This window comes from Felis catus, chromosome C1 (assembly GCF_018350175.1).
Source record: "Felis catus isolate Fca126 chromosome C1, F.catus_Fca126_mat1.0, whole genome shotgun sequence".
Lineage (NCBI taxonomy): Eukaryota > Metazoa > Chordata > Mammalia > Carnivora > Felidae > Felis > Felis catus.
The window spans coordinates 42281557-42293571 of NC_058375.1; the positions used below are offsets into that span (position 1 = coordinate 42281557).

The following is a 12015-nucleotide window of genomic DNA, read 5'->3' on the forward strand; positions in this document are numbered from 1 at the left end:
AGACAGCCAGAGAATAATCAAGAGCAATTTCATTACATCAGTTACAGAATAAATTATATTCATATACTAGAATTTTTCTGAACTCTCAAATTGTGGAAAATCTGTGCTTTATTATAAAATGTACAATGTGGCTTAAAACCTCAAGATAAATAAAGCTGTTTTAAAAAAAGTCTTTGAGAGAAAAAATACACCAGGAATTATTTCTAGGTTTCTTACAATAAACTCAGCAAATGAAAACCATGAAAAAAAGCTCTTTGCAACCAACACAAGAGCCAAAAATCAGGCACACTGTTCTGTTGGATCTAATAGAAAAGAGCCACTCTTAACCAGCTTCATACTGCATTTTTTTAGTGTACTTCATTGACTAGTACATTCAGAATCAACAGAAGTTTGAGAAATCTTCTAAGAGCCACTTTAGGAAACAAAGTTAATAGACTACATTTTTTTTTTCCAAATGAAAGTAACTTGTATGAATATCATTCATATTCTTCTCACACAGTCTACCTTAGTTGAATAAAAGAATATCTTAAGAAAACGTAAACTATTTTCTAATAACTAAACTTAGGACATAGTTAAGAAGTATTATCCAAGGGGCTACTGTTTACACTTTCATCCCTTATGAAGCCACTAACCTTCCCAGAGTTGGTACACTGAGTTTCCTGAATGATAGCTATGCTTCATGTACCAGTCTCATCCCACACTCTGAGAAACCTTGGTTACTAGCGTTGTCCTCACAGACTTCACAACTTCATGGAAGAAAACAGATCACAAACAAATAAATATATGTATGGCAGGTGGTAGTAAGTGCTATGAAAAAAATAAAGCAGGGTAAAGACAGGGAGAATGATGAAGGCAATGCTATTTTATATATGGCTTCCCTTGTCAGGGAACCCTGACAAGGTAAAATTTAAGCAAAAATTTGAAAAGAGGAAAAAAGTAACCATGCTGGGTATGTGTATTAAGAACATTCTAGATGAAGAGAACAGCAAACACAAAGGTCTTGAGTTGAAAAAACCCCAACCTTAGAATCCTGACTGCTCCTCCTTACTCAACCAGCTGGTTCTGCCCCACTCCTGAGTTCAATCCTCTTATCAGAGTCCAAACAAAAAAATTCCAAGAAGAATCCTCTAGCAGTTTTTGCTCTCAATTTACTCATTTCACCACCACTCCCTTAATCCATCTTCTTTATATTAAAGACTGAGAATTTATACTCATCACTACTGTAACAAGTGATGAATACTATACTGATAAGAACACACTCAGAAAGGCTAATAAACTCTCTCTCTCTCTCTCTCTCTAGTCTTTTGGACTGATAATGGTAGTGACTTTATCACTCCTCCTTACCTCCATACCAAAGAAATGACAACAAAGGATACCGCAGCCTTTCAAAATTAATTCTAATTTAAGAAACAGATAACTGATTCTCAGCAGTTACACGAGTAGAAATTGCTGTAGGTTATCAGTAACTTAGAGGAAAGAGAACAATGTTCTGAGACAGAGACAGGAAAAAAGATGCTCACAAAAAAACCTTGCAAACCTATGCATTAACTTGCATAACCACATCTTACAACTTTAACTTACATTAAGGGTGAAAACTTGAGCCTCATTTGTTATGTGAAAGAAAATGTTTCTGTACTACATAAAAGGAGAATAATAAAATATATCAATTACTCTGTATGTCTAGGAGACTTCATTTTCATGTCCATAATCAGAACCTGCCACATCATTTTCTGTCTGGCACAGATAACTATTTTATCCCCATATATTATGATTTATCTTACATGTTAGTACAGGAAAAAGCCTGAGTTATCTTAAAGATAAGTACTTTTTTCTTCTGTTCCACTTACCTTAGCCCAGTAGCGAAAGGCTAACACCAAAGGAGTAAAAACAGGTTCCGTCTTGCCAAGAGCAGCAAGTAAATCAGTAGTGAGGCATGCCATATCATTTCCTGCACTCACTCTACAAAGTAAACCACTGTGAATGAGAAAGAAACAAATTTCACTGTATTAAAACCTTAAGAACCAGAATATTCCAAATCCTATGGTTATTCTTTCCAGTCACCGTATTTTAATACCAAGGAAGTCATAATAAAAACAAATAGATTTTAATAGATTGAGAGATAACTGGAAACGACAAATCATTTCTATCACTAGAGTTCCATAAAAAGTAAAGATGTTTTCAATACTCATTTGTACTTCAGAAATGAATTTCAACCTCACTTAGTATTTAAATTCTTCAGAAATTAATTTCAAGGGGTGCCTGGTGGGTGGCTAAGTGGGTAAGCATCCAACTCTTGATTTCAGTTCAAGTCATGATCTCACGGTTCATGGGACAGAGCCCCATGTCAGGTTCTGTGCTGATAGTGCGGAGCCCACTTAGGATTCTCTCTCTCCCTGCCCCTCCCCTGCTCTTGTGAGTGAATGCATGCACTCTCAAATAAATTTAAAAAAAAATTTAATTTCAAAAGCAGCATTAACATTCACCAAAATTTGATTTATATCAGAGAAAAGGCATTGATCTCATCAATGTCAAGTAGTGTAACATACCTTCCTGGCTCATTCTTTTTGCTCTGCACATGATAAAAAGAAAAAATGAAATACTGAAGTAACCAGCTATACTTCTTGACTCGAATTTTTCCTATCTAAGCTTTCATGATTTTACTGATATGCTACTTTGGATTAGAAAGGACGTACATATGAACCCTCAAATAATGCTTAAATGTAAGTGAAAATAGGAGCTATATTAAAGGAGTGACGGAATTATAGTAGAGATATTTGGTGGCAGGGAGAAGAATGTATCTGAGGTTCCACAAAGAGGCAATTTGACACATTGTGGATACAAAACAAAAAACAGAAAACACTAGGAGTCAGAATACTTCCATTCTGATCCTGATTTTACTCTAAATGTTGTGAATCTGGCCAAATCATTTAATCCCTCCAGATTCCAATTTTTTAATTAGAAAATAACAAAGTTGAATTAGATCTCCATAGATTCTTCTAACTTTGAATAAGAAAATATAGTACTCTTAAAATGTAAGATATACAAGTTAGTATTCAATAAAAGAACACTTAAAGAACACTTAATTACTTCTGTATTGTTTTTATGTCTCCCACATTGATCGCAAATGGGATTATCTCAGTTTCCTTTTTGACAGGCGCTTTGCTCTCAATCCTATATACATCAGACTAAAAAGGCAACATTAGTCTTCAGTGACTCATTCAATTTCCGTGAACTAAAAATTAGATTCTAAAAGATTGTGGGCTCCTTGAGAAGAGCGGCTATTTCCTATTTATGTTTGTATCCTTACAGCAAAGCAGTACCTAACATACAGTAAATGCACAATGCTGTTGGGTGAATGAACTTCTCTAAGAAAAAAATGGAAGTTCTGCCTTACTGTGTTTTGTGTTTAATTGGTAACTCTCCTTTTATGACATGCTTTTAGTAAGGTTTTATTTTTAATAGATAGTATATTAATCTAAGGAGAAATCTAAAGCAAAATTTTCTGGAGCGCCTGGTGGGTCAGTCAGTTGAGCGTCTGACTCTTGATTGCAGCTCAGGTCATGACCTCATGGTTCATGGGATAGAGCCCCAACTCAGGATTCTGTCTCTCCTTCTCTGTCCCTACCCTGTGCATGCACATTCGCATGTGTGCATTCTCTCTCTCAATAAATAAACTTTAATAATAAAATAAAATAAAATAAAATAAAATAAAATAAAATAAAATAAAATAAAATAAAATAAAATACAATACAATAAAATAAAATAAAATAAAACAAAACAAATAAAATTTTCTGCCTTGGAAATGTTCACTGTATATTTACTTGTTATTTCAAAAACTATTTTCTTTTCATTGTTACTAACCTTTTCCGATCTTTGCACACCACAACAGGAACTTTGGCATGAAAATCAGATTCCACATCTATATATAATACTAATAAGGAAAAAAATAAAACAAGTAAGCTATTGCCAACATCTCTCAAATATTTACTTTATGGTAAACATTAAGTGATAGTTTCCTTCTAAAAATCATTTGCATTGCTTCTGCGGGATAATACACACTCCACATTATAAGCATCAACCCAACAGAATCTCCTACCTCTCTTGGTGTCATTTGCTATATATCATAAATGACAGGCACAGTCCCAAATATTGTCCAAAAATTATAATGAGCTTAAGAAGGTCTTAACATCTCTAAAAATTTGAACATTTTCCAGTAAGTATATAATCTAGTCAAAGTGATTAAACCTTCAAAAATATGGCAAACAACAAACACCACTTACTTCTATTTCCAAAGGAGTCATGAAATGAAAACCTACAATGCTTTGACAATTTAGTTGTTTTAAGTTATCCATGCAAGTAAAAGGCTAACTCTGCTGGCCCCATTTCCTGTTACTATATGAAAAGCTTGCCCTAATCAATCAAAGAGCCTAAGGAAGAAGAGGGTAAAGCACACTTCCACTCTGAAGTCTTTCTCTACATCTCCCAGGAAGGCCCCATGACATAAATGTCCAATCTGATGAAAACAGATAGTTTAATTTATTTCATCTGAAGTTAAAAGAAAATCTCTTAGTAGTACTTGTTGGAATTATTAATTTATTAAAAATTCATGTGCTGAAGACTTATATGCCAGGAATTGCATTATGCATAGTGGTTATGACAATTAATTAGTAAGACACAAAGAGCTCAATTAAGGGTTTGCAAAACATACACAAATCCTGTAAATAACAAGACAGAGATCTTAAAGGAATACAATGAAGGCTTAAAGAAGGTAATAGTTTTTGAATCAGACTGAATTTTATAAACCTATGTTATGTGACTTAAGATGATCTAGTCATGTATTTAATATACATTTGCTAGGCTGATACTGTCCAGTGAATCTAAAGAGGTAAAAGCTCTATATCCATCTCTTATCTGTAATATGCTTTAGTTTTTGTGCAGTAACAGGCAAGTATTTATTACGAAAGAAAACTATATTAAAATCCCTTTACAAGATTAATTACATCGAATTATTTTCATAAAAACTAATTTCCCAGGAAAATGGCTAACAAGAAGCTGACAAATAATGGCGAGCTGACAGGGCAGAGAGAGAGAGAGAGAGAGAGAAACAGAGAGAGAGAAGGAAGTTAGAGCTGACTATGAAGTCAATGACAGGGTAAAGGAGGGTCAATAAGCGATCTTTTCTAAGCCAAACTGAAAATATTTTTGCCAGATATTTGTAACTCATAAAATTTAAGATGATAATAGGATTAATAACAACAATCACAGCAGCAAAAATTTAGTAAGAAGTCACTGCATGTAAACCAAGCACTTCTAAGCTGTGGCTTAACCCATTTCATCCTCCCAACAATCTTCTCATCAAAAAGATACTATACTGGACTGCCTGGGTAGCTCAGTCAGTTAAGCATCTGACATTTGGTTTCGGCTCAGGTTATGATCTCACAGATTATAAGCTCAAGGCCCATGTTCAGCTCTGGGCTGACAGCATGGAGCCTGTTTAGAATTCTCTCTCCCCCTTCTCTCTGCCCCACCCCTGCTTGTATTCTCTCTCTCTCAAAATAAGTAACCTTAAAAAAAACAAAACAAAAAAACCACACTATATTACTGCCATTTTATAGATGAGAAAACTGAAGCATTAACACTTCAGTAATTTGTCAAAGGATACAACCAATAAGTGGCAGAAGTAAAATTTGAGCCCAGTTAAGTCTGGCTCCATATCCTGAGCTCTTAGGCATTTACTTTTAACAAGAAAAGCAATAAATAAAAAAACAAGAAAATAATATTGTACTACCTGACTTAGGGGGTGGTTTAAGACAGATGTAATTTAAAAACTTTTTTATTTTGAAAGTATTTTTACCTATACGAATGTCCATTTTACATCAAAAACAATCCAGACAGACAAGAAAGATATGAGAAACATACTAGGTATGACTTGGTTAATGTAATATAAATGATTAATTATTATTTTAAGTGGAAAAAAAAATACTTACTCAATGCATGCAGCACACATTTTTTCCCAAGTCTCTCCTAAATCTTCCTTCATCAGTGACTTCTAATGATTACAGGTTTTCTGTCTTCTTTTACACAAGAAATGCCCATAACATTTTTAAATTACCCAATAGGCAGTACTTTTTTACATACCAATTTTAAATATACTTTTTATCTAATGACATGTAAATTTTACAGCACACCTATTCAACAAATATGTAAATGTATGTAATATAATGACTCATATATGCTACTACAAGTGTTAAACTTGGTTAGCCATATATAAAAAACACAGTGCACATACCCTCAAAGAATTTTCTTTAGAAAGACAAAAAAAAAGAAACTCACCACTTTTTTTTAAAATCCCAAGCACTTGTATCAGAAGATCTGGATGATTCATCTAAAAAAATTCAAAGTAAATCAATATACTAATTTCAAAGTTCAAGGTGCAAACATTAGAGAGAATTCGATTTCATTAAATATTTAAATAAAACCAATCTATTTTAAAATAATGAAAAAAGAATAGTTAAAATACTTTTATGGTAACATATCTTGTTCATGGAACTAGAATATAATAAATCATGTAGTGCTATTCTTCCAGCAATATTTATAGAATTAATAAGTTCTTAAAATGAGAAAAGATTCTGGAATTTCACAGCAAAATAAACAGAAAAGAAACCAGTTTGCCAAATAGCCTTCAAAGAGAAGTTGGTGAGATAGGAAATTTAAGAGATACTGGTAACTGGCAGCATGGTCAAAAGGTTTAGATTAGATACTACTTTAAAATACAAACTTGTCAAATGCTTAGTTTAGTATGTACTTTGCTGCTAAAGTATTTAATAATCATGTACTAATGGTAAGTAAATAACTGTATGAGATAAGAAATTAAAACATCAAGTTTTCACCTAAATCATTAATTTTCACCTAAGCATTAAAATTATTTAATAACATGTAAAATGTCAACCAACTATTTTAAATGTTTCATAGGTCAATAAATAAATAATGTTAGCAGTGCTAATTACTACTTATGGTAAGTACCCAGAATGTACCAGGCACACTATACAAAAATGTTTGGTATACAGCATCTTATTTAATATAAAAGTTATTATTATCCCTGTTTTAGAAATTAAAAAACTGAGTCATAAAAAGGCCAAGTCACTTGCTCATTGCAACCAAGACTTGAACACAGAAGTATGATTTTAAAGTTATTTTCACTTTCTATACTGCCTACAAGTGATAACTATTCAACACCATCAAATATGTACAAGCATTTTCCCTTTTTACTGCATTCCCCTGCTTCCTTCTTTCTCTCCCTTATTTTAATTCCACCTATATCTAGTACCTAATAGTTTCCAAAATCACATTTAATTACACTATAAACCAAAATCTTATAGTCCCCTACACCTTCTCTAAAAAGATAATCAACTAAAAATTACCAAGTACTAGTTAAGAACCACATAAAAAAGTGTTTTCATAATTACTTACCCTGGGAGGAAATTTTATATCTATATTAACATCACTACTTTTCAGAGCAAACTTAGTCAGAGATGAGCCATACAACCTAAGTGAACACTCTGGAAATAAAGGAAAAAATATGAAAGCATGAAATAGTGTGCAAATATGAGAAATTTCTTAAAAACGATAATAGGAAAATTACATATATTTCAATTCTGTGTCTTCAATTCTAGGACAACATTTACAGAAGAATGACATCCTTTCTAACTGATCTGCAAAAAAATAAAAATGTTTCTCAGTTATGGGATTCAGGGACAGAGAAGGAAGAAATTACTCATAAAAGTCCAGTGTTTACACACAAAATATTAGTAATAGTTCATTTAGGAATGACTAGAAGTATGTTTGATATTTAATATGTAACAGTGAAAATGTACTAACCTAGGTATAGCTACTGTCATAAACTACATTTATTTACTCTTAGATATTTATATTTATGTAAGAGATAATAGCACTTTAAATGGGGAAGGGATCATAGACATTGAATGCCAATGCTCTTTAAAAATACAAAATGAAGGCTCGTCACTTGATGTTATAAACCTAAACTGCCCCCCCAAGAAAAAACAAAACACAAACAAAAAACCCTGTGGTGTTTCAAGATTTCATAGACCAAAATATATAGGAATAATAACATACAACTTGTATCTTTTTCAAACTATCAAATACATTATTCAAAAATCATCGTAAGGTAAATTTTAAAAGGCTCTCACCAGAGGGCAAGTTGAAAATAACATGATTGGGACTACTCAGGCAGGTTCAGTTTCTTAGAAAGTGTGAGTTTATACTCATTTGTATAGACAGAAGTCTACTGTTCAAGTTCACAAAACGTCTGAAAATCACTGAAATCATTAACATCATAAAAACTTCCTTTCTGTCCATTTTTTAATATATTTTACTTATTTTTTTAAAGTAGGCTCCACAGGGGCGCCTGGGTGGCTCAGTCGGTTAAGCGCCCGACTTCAGCTCAGGTCATGATCTCATGGTTTCTGAGTTCGAGCCCCATGTGGGACTCTGTGCTGACAGCTCAGAGAATGGAGCCTCCTTTGGATTCTATGTCTCCCTCTCTCTCTGCCCCTCCCCCACTCATGCTCTGTCTCTCACCTTCAAAAATTAAACATAAAAAAAAAAAAAATTTAAAGTAGGCTCCACACACAACATGGGGCTCGAACTCACAACCCCAAGATCAAGAGCTGCAGGCTCTACCGACTGAGCCAGCCAGGTGTCTGCATTTTTCTTCCCAAAATAGTAAATTATTTCTGTATATAATTTAAATTAGTATTCATTATACTTTAGGTAGAAAACCACATTACAGATATAAAATGAAATGAAAATGTTTTCCATTTTTTAATTTCAATTTTATATTTTCTTATAAATCTCACAAATGGCTCTATATAAAACTAATTTGTCAACTGTCCAAAATCCCGCTGGTGGTGAGAAATAAGTTTTATTGAATAGACATTTACTTAAATTCAATATTGATGCAAAAACAGTATTAAGTGTTAAGCAAATATAATCTTTATATAAATGTCTACAATAAACCTGGCACAACTCCCCCTTACACCAAAAATATAAGCTTTCTGTAAAGAAAGAGCAGAGTCAAAAAGAAATAAAAGGGCAAATTTTACTTGTAATGACCCTACTTAAAGTAAATTAATTTTTCCCCACCATCGGCCATAAGAATCTTTTTCAGTGACTAGCTGGAATATACGCACTGAAAATAATATAATTAAAATGTCCACTCAGAAGTCAAAGATACTGAAAAATAATATAAAATATAATATTTGACCTATAAGAAATTTTCCTATATCTGACATTTTAAAACTCTTCTTATTGTCATAATTCTCTATTTTACTTTTCTGAAATATTTCCCAAAAACTCACTTATAAAATAATTAAATTCATCTACTTTTAAGATGGGAGAAACAAACAGAAAGGAAACATTAAGAAATTTACACTAAGTTTAGCAAGAAGCAAGGGGAAAAGTTGTATGATTTTACTAATTAAGCATAAAGCATATCTGTACCTGGTAAAAATGTTGTTATAACCTTTGACATTTCCTCCACAATTTCCTGACGGACTCTGAGGTCATCATCTGTTATTCCGTGTTCTTTTGCTAATTCAATAACTGCAACACTTAAAGCAGCCAAGTGGGCAGGGGAAGGAGGTGGCAGAGAACGAAGCTCACTTTCTTCCTGTTTTTCCTGTTAATGTAACATTTAACAATAACATAAAATTTTTTTTTTCTACTTTAATGTCCTTATATTTAGGATAGAAGAACATAAATATATTAACTCAACAAATATTCACCTTCTATATGCCAGATTTAATTTAAGACACCTAGGATATGGAAATGAACAAGGATATGGAAATGTTGTAAGTACTGGAAGATTAAGAAGTCTTTGGGGGGAGGTTATTATTAAACATTAAAAACTAAAACTTGTTCTACTGTACTGTCTTCATAAATTCTGAAATGCTACATCAAAGCCAAAATACTGTAAGTAAAACACTTAGCTGATAATTCTGTGGATAATTTTGCTGCAGCAAAAAGATTGTTTCAGATGGAGGAGAAAGTCTTGAATCCTCTCTGATCTGCACATGATACCAGATTAAACGGTCACAGGAAAACATCCTAGACACTATCATCACATTTGTTATACAGAATACTATTTACATTTGATTTCTTTCTGTTCTTTTATCCATCTAATACTAGGCAAAATGTCTCCCAAAACCCTGATTCTACTGAAAGTTTAAAAGCCAATTTAAACCAAAAAGCTAAAGAGAGACTATATTATATATACACGATTTTTAAAGATTGATTTATTATTCTGATTTTTAAAATTTTTTTTAAGTTTATTTATTTGAGAGACAGAGAGTGAGTGAGGGAGGGGCAGAGAGAGATAGAGGGAGAGAGAGAATCCCAAGTAGGCTCCACACTGTCAGCACGAAGCCTGATGCAAGCTTGAACCCACAAACCATGATACCATGACCCAAGCCGAAACCAAGAGTCAGACACTCAACCAACTGAGCCACCCAGGTGCCCCTATTATTTTGATTTTTTAAAAAAATACATGCTAACTGCAAAAGCTACATAAAACATAGGAAAATACAAAGAAGAAAATCATCCACACAATCTCGTCCTGTTTCCTTTACTTTTTTTTTTACAACGAAGACCATATCATTTCTTTAATATTATAATAATGGCATTTTCTATTACCACATTTTAGTCAAGAGACATTCTCTTATTTTTGATACATGTAGTTCCCAACAAATTGAAAAGTCAGAAGTAGTTTGTTCGCTCTCCTCCACCCCTACACTGCACTTAAACAAAGACTGGTCTATTCCTAATTTTATTCATTGTTACTATATTCAGTCTTAACATAAGTAAAGTTTACCTAAGGTATAGAAAATCAAACATGGCCATAAGACAGCTTCATTTTTCTTCCAAATTTTTAGTTAAATTCTAGTTAGAGGAAATAGACAACAAATAAATATATACATTCACGTCAGATAAAGCTTTGAAGAAAAATCAAACAGGGTGAGAGACGAATTTGATGGGTAGGGGGTATTATTTTAGAATAGAGTGGACAAAGGTAACTCTAAGCAGGTAATATTTGGCAGAAACCTAAAAATGAAGAACAGAAATGTTTAAATTTATGAGGGAAGAGCATTCAGACACAGAGATGATAAATGCAAAGACTTAAGAGGCAACAAAGTACCTACCTAATGTTATTTGAAGAGATCAATGTGATTAAAGAGGTAACTAAATGATGAGGCTGAAAAGTTAACTAGAAGCCAAATATTGTATGACCTTATGATACGTGATAAGGACTTAAACTTTTATTCTAAGTTGGGAAGCCAGTGAAGAGCTATAAGCAGAAAGTAACATGTTATGACATGTTGTTGTTTTTTTTTTTTTTTAAGTTTATTTATTTTGAAACAGAGAGAATTCCAAGCAGGCTCCACACCATCAGCACAGAACCCGATGCAGGGCTCAAACCCACGAACCAGGAGATCATGACCCAAGCCAAAGTCAAGAGTTGGGCGCTCAACTGACTAAGCCACCTAAGTGCCCCCACATGTTATAACATATTTTAAAAGAACAGTCGTGGCTGATAAATGAAAAAAGAATGGACTGTGGGGGGCAAGAAGGAAGGGTAAATTGGAAAGAGTCCAGGTTAAAGATGGTGGTAACTTAGACTAAAACAAAAAGAGTAGAAGTGCCTGGCTGATTCAGTTGGGAGAACATGGGACTTTTGATCTCAGGATCATGCATTTGAGCCCTACACTGGGCATAGAGACTAGTTTAAAAAAAAAAAAAAATCCCAGAGGCACCTGGGTGGCTCAGTCGGTTAATATTGGACTTTGATTCAGGTCATGATCTCAGGGTTCATGAGTCTGAGCCCCACACTGGGCTCTGTTCTAACAGCTCAGAGCCTGGAGCTTGCTTCAGATTCTGTGTCTCCCCCTCTGCCCTTCCCCCACTCATGCTCTCTCTCTCAAAAATAAACATTAAAAATAA

General features: G+C 33.3%; 1 protein-coding gene across 19 annotated transcripts in view; it reads right to left on the reverse strand.

The window, feature by feature from the left end:
• TUT4 (terminal uridylyl transferase 4) overlaps positions 1-12015 on the reverse strand; it is a 152743-nt gene that overhangs the window by 82708 nt on the left and 58020 nt on the right. For all 19 annotated transcript variants that reach the window (XM_045035822.1, XM_045035819.1, XM_045035831.1 and 16 more), the window contains 5 exons: positions 9520-9697; positions 7471-7559; positions 6334-6385; positions 3862-3931; positions 1848-1974 (listed from right to left, as the gene is read on the reverse strand). In XM_045035822.1, coding sequence (XP_044891757.1) covers positions 1848-1974; positions 3862-3931; positions 6334-6385; positions 7471-7559; positions 9520-9697 — 516 coding nt within the window. The remainder of the gene's footprint in view (positions 1-1847; positions 1975-3861; positions 3932-6333; positions 6386-7470; positions 7560-9519; positions 9698-12015) is intronic.